Source organism: Penicillium maclennaniae (assembly GCF_028827695.1).
Source record: "Penicillium maclennaniae strain IBT 15551 chromosome Unknown utg000005l:1.0-2652337.0:1.0-2654196.0, whole genome shotgun sequence".
In the NCBI taxonomy this organism is placed as follows: Eukaryota; Fungi; Ascomycota; class Eurotiomycetes; order Eurotiales; family Aspergillaceae; genus Penicillium; species Penicillium maclennaniae.
In genome coordinates, this window is record NW_026623217.1 from 1433136 (window position 1) to 1450831 (window position 17696).

General features: G+C 49.5%; 5 protein-coding genes across 5 annotated transcripts; 4 read left to right on the top strand and 1 right to left on the bottom strand.

Moving 5' to 3' along the window:
- Positions 1–2585: 2585 nt before the first annotated feature.
- On the top strand, positions 2586–4754 carry N7477_005759 (alpha-keto acid decarboxylase family protein; the record flags this gene model as incomplete). The annotated part of the gene is given in 5 exon segments (XM_056967422.1): positions 2586–2682; positions 2756–2836; positions 2897–2993; positions 3007–4293; positions 4367–4754. 5 exon segments carry the CDS (start codon positions 2586–2588, stop codon positions 4752–4754), a joined length of 1950 nt encoding a protein of 649 aa, XP_056822176.1.
- Positions 4755–5951: 1197 nt separating this feature from the next.
- Positions 5952–6839, top strand: N7477_005760 (cytochrome b561 domain-containing protein; the record flags this gene model as incomplete). Its single annotated transcript, XM_056967423.1, has 3 exons — positions 5952–6084; positions 6229–6284; positions 6345–6839. The coding sequence occupies 3 exons, from the start codon at positions 5952–5954 to the stop codon at positions 6837–6839; spliced, it is 684 nt and encodes a 227-aa protein (XP_056822177.1).
- A 501-nt stretch (positions 6840–7340) lies between these two features.
- N7477_005761 (uncharacterized protein) lies at positions 7341–10578 on the bottom strand (the record flags this gene model as incomplete). The annotated part of the gene is made up of 3 exons (XM_056967424.1): positions 7341–9114; positions 9168–9697; positions 9760–10578. 3 exons carry the CDS (start codon positions 10576–10578, stop codon positions 7341–7343), a joined length of 3123 nt encoding a protein of 1040 aa, XP_056822178.1.
- A 3104-nt stretch (positions 10579–13682) lies between these two features.
- N7477_005762 (putative mitotic spindle checkpoint protein (Mad2B)) lies at positions 13683–14516 on the top strand (the record flags this gene model as incomplete). The annotated part of the gene is made up of 1 exon (XM_056967425.1): positions 13683–14516. The coding sequence occupies one exon, from the start codon at positions 13683–13685 to the stop codon at positions 14514–14516; it is 834 nt and encodes a 277-aa protein (XP_056822179.1).
- Positions 14517–16431: 1915 nt separating this feature from the next.
- On the top strand, positions 16432–17580 carry N7477_005763 (uncharacterized protein; the record flags this gene model as incomplete). Its single annotated transcript, XM_056967426.1, has 1 exon — positions 16432–17580. The coding sequence occupies one exon, from the start codon at positions 16432–16434 to the stop codon at positions 17578–17580; it is 1149 nt and encodes a 382-aa protein (XP_056822180.1).
- Between the last annotated feature and the right edge of the window lie 116 nt (positions 17581–17696).

Consider the following 17696-nt stretch of genomic DNA (forward strand, 5'->3'; position numbering starts at 1 on the left):
GGTCAAAATAGAAATGTGTAAACTGGGCAAAGCCTTGAAGTGTTCGCAAAAAGGATAAATGCACGTCACAAGGTAGGGGTTTTTGCTGTAAAGGCTAGGTTCTAGTAGACATACACGATCCTTTTATGTATTGGGCATAGCTGAGAACTTGGCATGTTCCCAGCAAAGTTTGAGCGATCCGACGCCATCTGTCAAAATACAGTACAGCCATTCTGCTCCTACGCTTGTGGGTCAAAACTATTCATCTGCTGATTAGCGATGCATCCTACCGAGAGAAAGAAATATATGGCACTGATGAGCTGGCTCACTGTGGATCGGAAACAGAGCATCCAAGACACCGGACGTGACTGATCATCTGCGAAAAATACGAGTTTGGTTCAACGTGTGGTGCAATTGGTGGAAACATTGCATTGCAGGCTCAATAGTGCAGAACAGCTGCAAGACCACTTGCATGGCGATTCCATGCAACGCCTGAACTGGTGCAGGGACGAAGCCCATCAATGTCGTCACTTGATTCGTAGTATTTTTCTTGAGGTACATTCAGCTCCTGCGGGTAATGGCTTATCGCATAAGAGAGGTCATTTTAGGGATCCTGGTCGTCCGGGTTTTCTATGTTTTATCGTCCATTGAGATATTCTAATTAGAATGATTGTAGGAGTCAAATGGAACGAGAGCTACAGCCTCCATCAATCAAAGCTATATCTTCAGTTGGGCACGACCTTGTAGGCCGGTCAAAAAGGGGTTGGAGAGGTAGATTTTTTCAGTATAATTGACAGCAAATCTGTGACAAATTATGCGGTATTCCATGGTAAATCAGGATTCCAACTCGTTACACTGAAACAAGGTCTTTCTCATAGAGACAATCGCCAATTTGAGGGCCGCACAGAAGAAGACTTCGTACGCAGAGGGTTCCTGTGCTTCTCATCAATAGTTGCCTGTGAAGCAGGGCCGTCAAGCATGCTTTAAGCCTGCATTGGAGGATAGCGTATGCGACGCTCAAGAAAAATCATGGTGGCAGTCACTGCCGCATTTGTACCATATCTCCGGTTTGGTACTTAAGGTGGGGCTCGCCAGGATCGGGGCCTTTCATATCAGCGATCAAAGGGAATGCCTGGGAATTTTGATCAGAATGATCAAGCTAGCTCATCGATACGCCTGATCCTCCCACTAGCAATTCTCCTCTTTCGCCATCAGAGACGATTGAACCGTATCTTTACACAGGCAGTGATAATTGCGGCCAATTGCTTACCAATGCTGACGCCTCCTAAGATAATACCGACCATGGTCATGTGTAAATTTAGGCAATAGATGCGACATTAAGTACGCCTGTGAGCGTTGATGAAATGCGTTCGGGGGGGGGTGCTGTCGCTAAGATCGTCTCCATTGCCGCGTTATTGACCGCTTTCCGGGCCCATCATGATCACTTGAAGCTCAAGACCTAAGTCCTTCCGAAAGAATGGCCCTGCCATCGGCCCTAGTTCTGCTCGCTTGTGAGATTTTTATGATATTTTCCTCCTTTATTTTCTTTTTGCTGTTTCAGCCAGCGGGTCTGACTTCCGCGCGCTTTGCATGTGCATATCTTATCAATTTTCTCTGATGCAAGCCACGGTGGGGTGTATTAGCCCCGTCATGCAGGACGTAATTGAATATCAAGAAAAAGCAAGCATCAGCTACACAAGCAGGAAGGAAGGGAAAAATAATGCATAAGAAAGTAAGGAGCACGAGGCTAAATTAATATGCATTGCTCAGCTCTGCAGGTGCGGAGCCACAGCCGCCGGTGGGGTGTCCGCCTTAGCCTGGTGTTTCTGGTGGCGCCATCGATTCGACCGCCCTCAGCCGCTTCATCACCAAATTAAACATCAAATCAAATGGCGCGGCATCCTCATACCCATGATTGATTCCCTGCTATCCGACTAGGATAAAAGCTCGTGGATACTCATCTATTCCTTGGGCTGTATACAGCACATCTTTACAGCATTGAGCTTGCATTGTAATCACAAGACGCAAGTCTCAGTTGATGTAAGGTCTAGGGCGTAGTGTCATTGATGACGAGGTATCATCAGATCGAAGAAATGCTTTGACATCGTGCGTCGAATCAAGATAAACCTGTATCAAGCAGCCACTTTTACCGCAAATAATCAATATAGACCCTGAGACATCCCTCATCATAGAGTCATCGCACCAAATTCAGGGTTCAGAAAATATAATGCATCTGTAAGGAGGATCATAGAAGCACCGAACTGTACAGTAAATAGAAGGTACATGCAGAAACTATTTCACGCTGATAAATTATACAGCTACATCATGCATTGAAAGACACCATCGATGAATCTCTGACGTGCAGAAGCAAGCCGCACCTCACCTAGGCTCATACACTCATCACAGATCTTCACAGATCTGAAGCTGAAACTAACTGGAGCCCTTGCGCTATTCCAGTGAGCCCACGCATGATCTGTGGATCTGCAGTGTACACTGATTAAATAGCAGACATACTTTGGTACTCATATGTTCAAATTGACAATGGTAAGCAGACTTTTAGCTAACTCCCGACGACTGCTTTACAAAGATTGCTCGATTCATTCAAGATGGTTCCCTGCGATACCCCGGAAAACATTGATCTGTTTGAGTACCTGTGCCTGAGAATCAAGCAAATTGGAATTAGGTCCGTTCACGGTGTTCCAGGTAAGTGAAGGGAGTTTCCAGCCTCAGTAAGCATCATTGGCTAAAGTTCCTACAATTGCTACAAAAAAAATAGGTGACTTCAATCTGGAGGCTCTAGACTACATTCAGAAGTGCGGGTTACAATGGGTTGGAAGTTGCAATGAACTTAATGCCGGTGGGTGAAATTCCAGAGCTCACCTTTTCAAACCCTAATCACAAGGCTTTTTTTTTACAGGCTACGCAGCAGATGGGTATGCCCGTATCAATGGCATATCTGCATTGATGACAGTCATGGGAGTGGGAGAGCTATCCGCTATCAACGCCATTGCTGGGTCATTCGCCGAGTATGTTCCTGATTCACATTGTTGGAAAACCAAGCCGGCAAGCCCAGCGAGAGAAATTTTGCACGCATCACACTCTAGGTGATGGTGATTTCACTCTTTTCGAGGATATGAGTCGCAAGGTCTCTTGTATGACTGCTTGTATCGACAACATACAGACCGCCCCCGCCCTGATCGATGAAGCCATCCGGACTTGTTGGATCCAAAGTCGCCCGGTCTTCCTCTTCGTGTCTTCTGACATGATCAGTGCGCCGGTCTCACGCGAACTGTTGAAAATTCGCCCGCCTCTGGACCGGATGATAACCCATGATGACATTCTTCAGCACGACACGTTGGTGAAGACTGTGGTCGATGAGATTCGCAACGCGTCTAGACCGGTGGCGCTGGTCGGAGGATATGGAATTTCACACGGCGCAAAGAAACAGCTCAATGGGTTCCTGAGAGCACTGGGGATTCCGGTCTTGACGACAGCCTCCGGCATCGGGATTGTGGACAGAACTCTTCCACACTATAAAGGACTATATGTTGGCTCTTCCTCCCTTGAGGGGATTCTCAAGCTGATAAAGCCAGCCGACTTGATTATCAGTATCGGAAACATCCCGTCTGATTTAAGCAGCTCGTCCTTGAAAGGCATTGTAGAGAACCCCAGGCTGATTGACATTCGAAGAACTACGACCAAGGTCGAGTGCCAGAACTTCGAAAACATCCACATCAGCAGTGTTCTCATTGCGTTAACAGAGACGCTCAATCATGGCCTGGTACCCATGAGCCGCTCTTTCTGTGTCGATCATGACGAGAAATACGAGTTTTTTGCTGCTAGTCTAGCTAAAACTGATGAACAGATCGACACCTCGAAAGGAAATAAAATGAAGGACCTTGGTCTGCAGTTCTTGAACTGTCTACGAAATGCTGCGATTATTCCTCGAAGAATCAGCTTCATACGATCCTGGATATTCAGCCGTGCCTTGAAGGGACGGACACCCATCACCCACGATTGGCTTTGGAGCAACTTGGGAAATTGGCTTCAAGAAGGGGATATTCTCCTCACCGAGGCAGGCACAGCAAGCTTCGGAATCTGGAACACGACTCTCCCTCCTAACATCATTTTCCTCGCTCAGTACATGTGGGCAAGTATCGGATACACGGTTGGAGCTTGTCAAGGTGCGGCCCTGGCAACGCGGGACTCTTCTTATCCCCGACGACGCACTATTCTTTTCATAGGGGACGGAAGCTTCCAATTCTCTTGCCAGGAATTGAGCACGATCATTCGCCTGGGTCTGAAACCTATCATGTGAGTGTGCCATTACTGTCATCTTTGATGTCAAGGATACGCGTTACATCGAGGAAATTGCTAACACTCTCAGTTTTGTTATCTGTAACAATGGTTTTACCATTGAACGCTTGATCCATGGCGAAGAACAAGAGTACAATGACATTCAACCCTGGGATCACCGACTTCTTCCAGCAGCATTCGGTGCAGCACCGGGGACCTACGAGACACACCGCGTCGAGACACGGGAGCATCTATTGGATTTGTGGGGTTGCAAAACTTTCAACGACTGTTCAGTTCTTCAGGTAAGCGCAAATTCTCCTTTGTTCAATCCACCTCTACTTTTTCCTTTCTGCCCCTGCATGCGCTCCAAGCTAAGATATATGCAGATCATTGAGTTGTGCGTTGATCAGAATGATGCACCATCGAATCTGGTTGCATTAGCGCAGTCACTGCGAGAGCGCAACGCGTCCCTGGCTTGAACCTGTCCTTTGTTTTGGCATTTTATTTTTCCTTCAAACAGGAACGAAAAAAAAAAAAATTCGCCATCGTAATTGAGAACTACCGAAGCCACTGCTCATGCAAATTTGCAACAGCGGACCTTGATCAACCAAGATAGCATGGTAATTTACAAAGACTCCGAGGGCTCCAGAAGGCATTTGATCATGCATGAGTTTTTGTGAATATTCATGCATGATAATATATTTTGATACATTAGAAGAGCATATTGTTGATCTCGGTATAAATCGTCGCACCAAGACAACCATTGAATCCTAGATCCTCTCTGATTTGTGGGGATAACCATATGTATCTGTACTCATACGAAAGAGTAAGCTTGCATCCTGCTGGATCGCCCGAATGAAAGTTTGCCCAGAACAAATCGTACGAGTGTATTCACTTCATTTTAATTAATTTTCTCCTGCCAGATTGTTTCAATTGGAACTTTGGCAAAAATTTTTAATCTATCTCACACAGGTCCACAAATTGGCGATCGGCACCACTAGTCAGTAATGACCACGACTTCGCGGTTGATCTACAGTGCATAACCGCAGACTGGATCTACATGAAACACTATTTGCCACCGACAAGCTAAAAAAACATTTGAAAGTAGTTCGATGTCACTCAATACGGCGCTGCTGGCGATGAGGTGCAGGATAATGGAACGAGGTGGGACTGCAGTAAGGATATCATGCAGCAAATCGCTAGTCCCAGCAGTGCTTGCCCCTAGCCAGTGGACCCTGCATGCCTACCATGAAAAGTCTTTCAGCCCTTCAGACTAAGCCTATTTCCAATACTTTCTTTTCTGAGATAATGTGAGACGTGAGAAGATCTCCAGGATCTAGATTCTCAGCTCCCCAATGTTGCGCTCACCGTCATCTCTGGAATCCGCTTCTGGAATTTGTTTTAACGACCGGGAGCCAATGACCGCATGACACCTATTCAAAATCATTGATTTGGGTCTTAATGGTCTTAAGTGCCGAGGTGCTTTTGGAATTCAGGCACATGGTAATCGCATGTAAGGGGGATTCAACATCTCAGACGCGATAGATTATCTGTAATGAAAGCTATGCTCATGCTATTTGAACAAAGGGACGTTACTGTCTGGCCCAGATTGTTCGTTACCTTTCTAGTCACTTCCAGTCTTTACATGAGTGTGTGTCTTCATCATATCTGTCACAATGGTTTCGGCGACGGAACACTCCCAGGATTACCCAGTGACGATTGAAGCGCGAGATGATGAGCCACTATTGGGTCACCCAGGAGATATACTACACAAGCCAGACGATGGCATCTATCGGCACCTTTTCGCGGGTAATATGAAGCCTTTGCTGATCACTATGCACCACTGACTCCAGAACTAGGGACAGCAAGTGTTGCGCAAGCAGGGATCTGGATAGTGAGATTTCCAGCAACTATTTCCCCGTCAGAGAACTGACAGATTCACACAGCTAGCAGCGTTGGTCTGGAATGGGTTCCTATCCCAGCCGCTGTCGTGGTTCACTCCGCATCCGGTACGTAAACACGGGAAAACAGCCTATGAGCCGACCACTGACTGAGAGTATCTATATCAGCTACTCAGCGTCTCCGCACTGCTCCTTCAAGTCCAGGCAACGCTCATCGTACAACCAGTCAATACCCCGCAACAGAAGCTAAAGGGTGCCCGCGTCCACTATTCCATACAACTACTCAGCATCGTCCTTTTCATATTAGCTTTTATCAATATCGAAGTTAATAAGGGCTCCTATCCACACTTTGTTTCCTTACACGGCATTCTGGGCCTGACAACTTACATTACTATTGCGCTGCAAGCGGTAGTCGGGGTGATTCAGTACTTTTTGCCTACTGTCTTGCTTGGCAGCGTCGACGCTGGCAAGCGGATTTACAAGTATCATCGCTGGAGTGGCCATTTTCTACTACTGCTGGAGATGGCAACTGTCTTGGCGGCGGTGCAGTCCACGAACAATATGATGGGACTACAGATTAATTTTTTGGGTGTGCTTGTGGCCGTTGCTTTGATTCTTGTGGGGGTGGGTGCAGGGATTCAGAAGCGCAAATTGGGGCTGTGAGATTGGCGCAGAGATTAGCATGGCTGGGAACCGAGCCGTTTAGTATGTCGGACCTTCGACTGGTGCATTTGAGCATGAGAGCATGGAATTGTTTAGTTAAAGACATTGACCTTGTGCCCGAAACAATGCTGATTCCCGCCAAATATCTCCTCTCGAGGAGCAGGTGGTGGAAAAGAATTCAGAAGGCAGCAAACTTTGGGGTTACTAGTACGCATGGAAGGCAATGTCCAGTGTATCGTACTCTATTTGATGTGCACTGATATTCAGATGATAAATTTACATCCCACTGTATTCCCCGCGTAACCATCGTCTGACTGTGCAAGCTAGCGTAGGAACATTCTATACGTGAACGTGGCTAGCGTATTGCATTTTATTGAGGTGAGTATCACTCAGGCTCTCAGGCTCTCAGGCTAGGCTCAATGAGCAAGAAGCGGCGAGGAGTGAGCATTATAACGTAAAGGCAAAGCCAAGAGTTGCCATACAATATCCGGGACGTGGGCACTATCCTAGGCTCTGCAGCTTGGCTTGCTCATCCTCAGTCAGCGCCCCGTACAGCTCTTGGAATCCCGGCTGCGTCACAGCCCGCCGGAAAAAGTCTGTCAGGAAGGCCTGTGTCTCGTCGTCCCGTTGTCGCACCCCGAACACACTCTCCGTTCCACCCTCGCCGAAGCTCATCAGTTGCTGCTTCGTCATTCCCAATCCCAGGTCCAGCACTTGTCCCGGCACATCCTCCCAGTCGTCGTCACCGTCGTCACTTGCAGCATCATCTAGGGCTGCAGCCTGGGCGGCGTCGATCTCTTTGTTGCCCGAGGCCGCAGATAATTCTTCCACCAGCACCTTGATAATCTTCAAGGGTGCGGCTACCGTGGTATACCGATCGGGGTTGGTGCGAGCCTGCGACCGAGTCTTAATGCGACCAGTATCCTGGATGATGAGGTCGCCCTTGACAGGCACCTCTGCCAATCGCGGGTCTGACAGCTCGTATAGTCGCGCCAGTGCAAAAATGTTCTGCTTGATCTCGTCGTAGCCGGCAAAGTTCACCGAGTTCTCAAGCCACTTACTGAGTACCACCGCTAAACCACTTTGGCCATCCAGGTTGACCTGTGCAAGGAAGTCTACAACCTCTCGTGCGCTGACAAGGCTCAGTCGGGCAAATACCAGAATCAGACTCTGGATGAACTGTGCCTGCTGGGCAGTTGCGAGACGCTGAGCCACAGCTTGGAGGAGTTGGGGTAGGTAAGGGCCAAGGCGCTCCGAGCCAGCCTTCTCCACCAACTCAGCGGCCAGTTGGCCGACCTCAACAGCGGCATTATCATCCACAGCTGGGCCGAGAAGGCGGTCAATAATGACAAGAACGACCTCGAGTGCCTCCTTGCCAGATTGAGAATCCCGCCAGGCCACGAATTGTGCGAAGTCGTGAGCAAGCATGTGGCGCACGGCCTCGGTTGCGGGCCGGATCAGCTCTGCCTCAGTAGAATCCAAGAGCAATCGGTTGAGCTTGGGCATGACGGTCTCCACGAAGCCTGGGGGCATAGGCTCGGAGCTACGCTCAGCTAGGGCTCGAAGCAGATCGGCTGCAAAGTTGGTCAAAGCGTTCTCTTCGGTCATGTTGCCGATGTCGATGGCGCCCATCAAGGAAGGCAGTACCTTTTCACAAAGACGCATGTAAGCCTCAGGGCCATGCTCAGTGATCTGGTCCACAATGTCCTCAAAGGCTTCGGTGACCGTCATCGTGAGCTGGAAATTTTCGGCGCCACTGCTAGCGATGTTGAAGAGGACATCGATAGCCACCGACGAAAGAACAACGCTAGAATCAGCCATAATGGTATCGCGGAGGGTTTCCGCAAGCGTGACCTTGAGATCGTCACAGTCAGACTGTTCACGCAGATCGTGCGCCGAGACGAACTCGGAGAGGGCGTTGATCACAGTAACCTGGAAGGGACGGGCCACACTAATGGGCAGGGTTGGAATGAGATCCTGCAGGACTCGAATGGCAGCAACCTTGACCACTTCAGAAGGATCTTCGGCAATCGCCTTGAGAGTCGCCTCCAAATAAGACGTGGTGTTCCCCTGAAATCCTTGACCTGCAACCCGAGCCAAAGCACCAGCTGCCAAATAGCCTCGAGCTCGCAGGAACTCCTCCTCCTGCTGGAGTGCGTAATTGACAAACTGAGTGAAGTGGTTGGCCAATTCGAGAGGGATCTCCTGGGAGACTTCGCCAAAGTCCCGGAGAAGAAAGTTGAGGATGCAAAGAGCAGCCTCACGAGCTTTCCAACTGTCCGATAATGTTAGCTGTTTTCGATCAAAATAGAGCAAGCTCCGACATACGAAGACGTGCTATCGGCGAAGAGGCTGTTCATGTAGCTGAACATGCCCTCAGCCGCCTTCTCCTTCAGCCATTCACCAGCCTTGATCACCAGATCACCACTGCAAGATCTAGGTGTGTAATTCGCCGTGACAGAGGTCTCCTCTGACAAAAAGAGGTTTACATCAACATCCCAGAGACCTTCCTCTTCCGAGGTGATCTGTGCATAGGAACTGGAGAGCTTCATGATCTCCACGAGCCAGCCAGAGGAGCCCGCAGCCGCGCCGGCATTCTGAAGTTGCTGCTGCAGCTCCGCTTTGACCGGAGGTGCTTTAAGCAGCGTCTGAATGAGATCCAATTCTTCCAGAACGAGGAAATCAAGCGAATAGGGGAGACCATCCACATCCTCGAGGCGACCTTGGCGCTCGTTCTCAATAAAGAAATTTTGGTAGATCGGCAAGGCATTGGTGAGCTCGTCCCAGACGGTTGAGAAGTAGGCGGGGCTCTGGGCTGTCAGGAGTGCGGGAAAAACTCCCCGGATTTTCATGAGAGTCTAAAGCGATCAATTAGCAGATGTCCCAATGTTGATTCGAAACGAAAAGCGCCAGTGAGTACCTTAACAACCTGAATTTTCAAGCCAATGACCCCGCGCCACTGCGACGCAACCTCGCCCGACTTGTTGGCTTCCTCGTCGGACGGAGGTTGGGGCAGAGGTGCCTTCAGAGTCGAAACAAAGAAGGGAGACCATGCACCCAGCAACTCATCGACAAATTGCTTGATAGCCACCTTGTGTTGTTCCAGAACCATTTCAAATGTGTCGAAGCATGATCGGAAAACGGCGACGGAGAGGGCTCGCATCATGGGGCGACGAGTTTCTGAAGTGGCCACAGCGAAGAGGGCGGAGACGAGATCGCGAGCAACATTGAAGAATTGGTCCTCGCTAAGCCCAGTATCAACTAGATCCAACAGTACCTTCAGAGCTCCGTGCAGGGCGCTATCGGTGGTCGAGGCATCGTTGATGATGTGCAGCAACGAGGGTAGGAGTTCCGGCCAGTCATCTGGGAAGTCGGCACTGGCAATTTTGCTCACGGCATAACTGGCTGAAGCCTTCACTTTGCGTTCAGGAGTCTCTGTTGTTGTGGCGAGCTCGAGCAGCGCGCGGCGGATTTGTACCTTATTGGCGTCGCTGACAAGCACCTGACCCTTGAAATCGTCGAGCATGGATGACCAGCCGGCACCGATGTAGGTGCGCAGCACGGACAGGGCCGACTGGCGAAGATTGACGGGAACGGACTCATGGGAGGCAATGGCTGTGAGGGAGATGGGGAAGGCTTCGTTGGAGTAGAAAGATTTCAATTGGAGCTCCGCAGCCTGCCTCGTGGCGGTTGTGGAAGACTGGGTGTTTGCCAGGAGCGACAGAAGTTCTTGCTCCATGGCTGATGACCAATTGATCAATGAAGAATTGTGGGTATTTGAGGTTGGCTCTAGGCCGCGGGGGAGATGAGGTTAATAAGTTTGCGATAAGGGAGACACGAGGGGCAGAGGGCGGTCAATCAAATGTTTGCCGCAAAACAAATATCCGCATCGATGTGATTCTTTGTTTAATTGCCAGATTTCAAAATAAACTTCGTTGTATCTGTCAGCTCTTCTTGGGGATTTGCTTCACTTTTCACTCTTTTTTATTTTTAGTGGTTGTGAGGAGGCTGAGCTGAACTATAGCCTGACCCGTTGGTGGGGAAATACAGTACGGAGACGACTCCTCGTCCACTGCAATTCACGCAAATTGCTTCGTTCTAATATTGATTTGTAAAATCAAACTTACAAGGCCAATTCTTATGATGAACTAGAATAGTCAAGCGATAAGCGCTGCGAAGGATGCCCTCTTAAGCGATGGAAAGGTCGACGGTGAGTACGTGCAGGATGTGCCTTCGGCAGGATACATCATTGCCGGGCTTTCTGGGTTAGATTGTGACTTGCCGAGGCATATTCACTTGCAGTGACGGGGCTGAGCATTTGATCGTTGCTTATCTTGCCACCTTGTTGGCAACCTAAGGCTCCATTAGACAAGGATGTTAGATGGAGTGGCCCCGACGATTCGCAAAAACCCTGACTTTCTTGGTTCTATCCGGTGGCCATTGAGATGGGATTGTATCTTGTCACATTCTCCTTCGATTGTAGCCCTTGGTCGTTTCACTGTAGACATTTTACATGAGTCGTGTCGTTCCGATACCTCGATTACGGACAGCATGTGCTGATTGACGCACTTCCCAAGGGTTGTGACTCTGGAACTGCGAGCTTAGTCAATTCCAGCATGTTAACTGGAGCCAAGGCATCATTCACCTGGTATCCTCGCGGTACTGGGGTCCCCAGGCTGCATGTACAAAGATGTACAGTACTTGAGTGTGAATCTCGGGTGTCTGGAGCGAGTGGAAAAGGCACGAAACAGCACTTCAGGCGGATTGCAAATAGATCAATGGAAAGCTTGCGATTTGTTGCTTGACACTGACCGGTCTCATAGGGTGCCAAGTGGATTATGGTCTTTCGGAAAGAACGGTGAAGTCCCACCAATACAGAGTGTGTCAGAAAACTAACTGCGACATGCTTTGAACGCATCACGTTGTCATTTTGGTTGGGAGGGCAGAGATGTATACGGCATTACACTCATTGAAGGCATTTGCATTTTTGAAAGGTGGATCGGTTCGATTACCGTTGACCGAAGTACCTGGGTACTTCAGCTTTTTCCGAGGGGAAGCATGGAAAGTGCCCCTCACTTAATCTCTATGATCACCGAAAACAGTGAAGATCTTGTAGCGGTGACAGCAAAGAAGCGAATGGAAGGTGACCGTGACGATTGATAATTGGGCCCGAAAGAGTCGATCTCCAGGGGTTATTTTGACCGGAACAGACAGACAGCGCCCCCGGGGATCGACCTTGTCTCAGCGACCGCCACTGCCGTCAGAGATGGAAGATCATCGGTAAAGCGAATGAGGGGCGAACAGATGTGTGAAGATGGGTCCTTGGTACCGTTCATGTACCCGATACCTGCCTAGTACGTCCGATTGCTGCGGTCTACGCTGGCGGAGGCTGTAATCCGTGGTAACGCAATGCTCCGACGGGACTTTTTTTTAATGTGGCCTTCGAAAGGTTGATAGAGTTGGACTTTTTCGTGTTTCCAGGATCAAATGGTGTCCTTGGATAACTATTGGTACCCGATCTAGAAAATAAGCTTACACAATCGGTTTGTGGCTTTTTTTGCCCTGCTCGGCTATGCCTCTTTGGTTCTTGCGCCGTTCCCATGGTTAGTCCCTGGGCGTTTTGTGGTTCCATGCCCCATATCTCTTTTGGTGTTGTGTCCAACGAGTTGTAACGCCTCTTTTTTTTTTTACACCTTTATTTCTTTCAGGCCAAGCGATGATCATCCTTCGCCGCTAAAGTCTCACCATCCCATCTCACTAACTCGGTGGGGAAAACAAATCAAGAGACAAAGGGCAAAAACTTGTACGCTCTGTGCACATACACAAAAGGCGGTACCTTGGAGATACTATTTGTATTGTTCGACCTATTTTAATTTTCGCATTGACCCGCGTGTAGCACGTCGACAACAAAGGATGCCATGATTTCAACAAGCTCATAATACGCAGAACTCATTTCAAGATATTGCTAGATACTGATAAATAAAAACCATCGCTCAATGGCGCCGTAGAAAAGGAAAAAAAATAGAGGAATTTGCGCCGGGCCCATGACGCAACCACGTGACGGGCACTGTGACTCTTCCACTGACGGTGTTCTTCCCTTCCTGCTTTTCCCCTCGAGCCACGGGGGTACATCGTCTCTCAACGTCGACTCATCGTCTTTTTCTCTATCTTGTTTGGCACCTCGTTAGCTACGACAGTTCTCTGCCCGCTAATCCGCAGGTCACTGTCTTCCCCCCCCCCCTTCCTCTCGCTTTGGAAACCACCCCTCTTCTCTCTAGGGAACATCATTGCTCCAAAAAAAAGACCCTCTCTTTTTGAAAACACCTGGGATCTGCGCTTTGGTTTCTCTCTTCATCCAGCCCTCATGCTTTGAGGTTTTGCATCCTGTCGTTTTGTCCACCCAAGCGTATGTTCCTAGTCTCTTAAACCCCCTCCTCCCCTCCCCTCCCCGAGCCTATATACAAGACCCCTCCTCGATCCACTCCTCTTCAACACACTTTCGTTCGCGGACATCTGCTAGGGGCTCTACATCTGCCTACCTTTCTTACTACCTCAGCCGACGATCTCAACCCTTACCGCACAACTACTCTCGAGCCCCACCCGTAAAGTCGATGTGTTTGTTGGTCGCCAGCGGAAGAAAACCTTGATATCACATCACCCATTCATTCCAACAAAACATCAGGGTTGACCGAAGATTTTAGAAAGGCAGAGCGATGATTAGCTTCAGGGTGGAACATCATTCAGATTCTTCGAGACTCCGTCAAGATCACCCTTACCGCGGAAACGACGCTGGATCGTTCGACGGCAATGCCGATGGCCAGTGAGACCAGTAGTTCCACCACCATGACCACTTTCTCCGCTCCGGTCCCTGCTACCAAATCACTGCCCACCAACCAGTCGGCGCTGGCGGCATCCTTCACCAACTTCCTCACCGTCTCCGTCCACCAAATACTTTTCCTGCGATCCGTCTACCCACGCGCGACATTCCTGCCCGTGCGGGCATACAATTACCCTGTCCGGCAATCCCGTCACCCGAAGGTGTGTGACTATATCAATGATGCATCGATCGCCGTTGGGACAGAGATCTTGAAAGGCACCATTACCGCCGTCAGTATTATCATCTCATCTCTCCGCACAAATCAACCCCTCGAACGATACGCCTTTGATCTGTCGGGTTTCCCTCGGGCACCAGCTGGCGAGGTGAATACCACGTTTGAAAGCCGAAATGATGATTCATCTCTACCAGGTGCCCCCGTTTCAGACCGGGGCCCGGCGCCAACCTCGGTCGATCTCGAGTCACAATTCCGGGCCTGTTTGGCTCGTCTCGCGTCCGCTTGCGCGCGATTGACCCCGCTGCCGCGAGATGACGAATTCAGCTTCACCGTGTGCATTGAAGTACGGGAGGACGCTTTACCGCCGGCGGGCACCACCAAGGAAGAACAGACATGGATTGTTGCCGAGCCCGGCAAGGTGCACCTACGATCCTGTACCGCGCCTTACTCTGTGTCGAAAGTACGCAACGGCGAGCCCCAGCGGCCACCCGCTCCGGTCTCGAATGGCCGCGCCAAAACGGTACCCGTCCGACGTGTCGAGGCTGGGGAGCTCCGGTTGGAACTGTGGGTAGAGGAGGCACGACAGAAGTTTAATGAACCGGTGGAATCAGAACAACCGTCATGAAGTTCAATTTCTTCTAGAATTGCGGGGGAAAAACCACGGGAAATATACTTCTTAATTTCCTCGATGGGGAAATTGGTTGTTCGCTGTTTATTTGTCCACATCCATTTCAGTCTCATTCTTGATTTAGCGTGACCAATGATCGAACATAAATGATGGACGAGGGAATTTAAGAATTGCCGTCCGCAGGAATGTGGCGCAACTATATAAAAACGGGGAGCGGATGAATTTTTGGGATTCGCATGGCATATTTACTTACATAGATCAGGCTCGTATCTTTTCCTCTTTCTTTGGCTCCTCTTTGGTTCCCTTTCCTTTTCCCTCCAGATCTCTTTCCCCCCCCGGTCCTGGTTTCATCTTTGATACTCTTTTTTTTATTCATGACACTCCTTCTCCGTCCACCATTTTTCTCTCATATGCTTTCACTGGTCGCAGTGTTGCCTCTTTGCATTACCCTGTGCTGATCCCTGGGTTTCAACTCTCCTTGCTGATCTTTATTGCTGCGGTCTGGCCTCTTTTTTCATACCATCTCTTTTCTGTATCTCATTCGTCTCCTACGTTGAATCTCTCAAGTACATGACTCTCTTCTTTTCTTTTTCTCCTCCTTCTATTAGTCAATTCAGGTATCTAGCAAATAGTCCTCCCACCGACTCGCTTCGGTCTTGCGTCCCGCATGTGTTGGATTTTTGCGTCATTATTATCGTTGGTTCTTGGCATGGCATTTGAGTCCTGATGTATGCCCTAACGTTCTTTTTTGTCTCTTTTTTCCCTGTGATATCCTGGGCTACTTTTTATTCTTTCTTGTTTTCTCTGGATGAGCTAAGATTGATGCGCGGCTTGACTAATAAGTTTCCCTATAGCTAATCAGATGCGCAACACAGTGTAATGAATTTTATGTATGATGAAGAGGAGCTTATGTTGCATGACTCAGCTCGAAGAGTCTACTCCTAGTCCGTTCAGAGCTTATGGTTTGTTTGCGCCAACCATGCCCGTGATGTCTCACTGTGCACTGCTCTCCTCCACAAGCGCCTCCCTCCACTTATAACAGTGGTTGTTCTCATCGATATCCGCCTTTCGACCCGTATCGGTATGAAAGTATCTATGTCTCATTCTCGGCATGTTCCCGTCGAGCCCACAGTATCGGATATTTAGCTATAAGACCCAAAAACCCACAGCCGGGGTATTCATGTTGTTGCCATGCACCGGATGACTTGCGTCAATGACGCGGACCAAGTAACCCCATGCCCAAGCCAAGTCATGAGACCGATCGAATAGGTAATGATTCCAAGGCTTCAAGAAACTCATCAAAGTATTATAGATTAGCATTACATAAAGGACCACCTGACCCGCCCATGCCCTACGGGGAAGAACTCACCTGACCCAGCACAAAGCCCTGTTACGTCAAACGGGTCTAACCGCAATACAACGACCTACCCGCTTGCCGTCGCTTGTCGTCGGCCCGAAGAGAAAGAAGCATACAGGCCCCCATTCCGGAGTCCGGACGAAGGATACGCAAACCTCGAGCGGGGATGACACTGATTTTGGAACCTTGGGATTGGCCTCGTGTTACACTAATCAGAGACCTGGCGAGTCCGGAATTTATATATCAAGCCGTTGGGAACCCGTGGGTTGGTTTTCTGGAGACACTTATCCACTTTCAACTCAACCCCGGATTTCTTTTCTATCTTGACTAATTTGACGTCTTTCATTCAAGAGAAACGAATTGTCAGATCCCTTGAAACGCACTCGAGACTCGAGGTTCCATCTTATGCTTTGGTTGACCAATAAAGTACTTTGATCATTTCCCTCCGATTTGATTTTAGCGGACAAAGCTCCGCTGAGAATCTTCATTTCCTTCCTGGCCAACTTGCCATATTTTCCCCCTTCCGATCTACACCCACCAGCACCGTAGCCCAAGATGATTGCCAAAGATATCCCTTCGCTTCCAATGGGAGATTCCCCAGATCTGATCCTGGTCCCTGCCACTCCATCGGAGCGAATCGCCTCCATCAAATTGAACAGTATCGCCTGGAAAGGACCCCTGGACATCGACACTTACATTGCGCGCGAGAACCATCTTCTGGAGCAGCAACTGACTCGCGATGGTCTGACATGCTGGATCCTGGTAGATCGTACGGAGCCCGAAGGTACTCGCACCATCCTTAGCTCCTGCGAGTCTTATCGGAAGAAGGCACTCCTAGCGCATGATGGCAAGGTCGAGGAAGTCGGCACTCATGGTATCGGGAGTGTTTACTGTCGGCCTGAGTTCCGGGGGAAGGGCTACGCGAAGCGTATGCTCGAGGAATTGAGTACTAAGCTTGATACGTGGAAGATGGAGAACGAGGCTAGGGGCAGGGCGCTGTTCACTATCCTTTTCTCGGATATTGGAAAGAAATTTTATGCTCAGTTTGGGTGGCGGCCTTTTGTGTCATCCCATTTGGCGTTGCCAGCTGCCCAAGGGGGCGGGGCGGGCAAGACGAGGGCGTTGTACGTGGAGGACGTCAAGAGCAACATGTGTAATGAGGTGGTTCTTGCTAAGCTCCGAGATCAATTGCAAGCGGCGTCGCAGAAGTCCACTGGTGCAAAGGTCGCCATTGTGCCTGACTATGATCATTTTGTATGGCACTGGGCTCGAGAGGAGTTCTTCGCTGAGAACAAGTGCTCGCACCGCTCGCCGCCTATTATCAAGGGCGCTGGAAATGACGAGGCTCGTGTGTATTGCGCGTGGAACAGAAACTTTGGCGAAGAGCCCCAGGACAATGTCTTGTACATTCTGCGATGGGTGTACGATGAGCCCGCGACCCCAGAGGAAGAGCAGAAGTTGGTTCAAGCCATGGCTGGTATATTGGAGCGGGCTCAGCAGGAAGCACACGATTGGAACTTGAACACAGTCGAGTTCTGGAACCCGACACCACTGCTGCAGAAGGCCGTCACTTTGTTGGATCCAGATGCGCAGCTGGTGCACCGCGAGAAGAGCAGTATTTCCAGTTTGCGTTGGACTGGTGCTGAATATGGACTTGGTAAAGATGTGGAGTGGTTTTTGAACGAGAAGTACACTTGGTGCTAACCACTTTTCGGGAAGTCATGTCGGGGTTTTTGATGTTGTGATCTCATTTGCGAGGGTGGATCTCATGCTTTTGGGCGGCAGACAAGATCATCATGTTCCTAGAGGGGCCTTGGCTC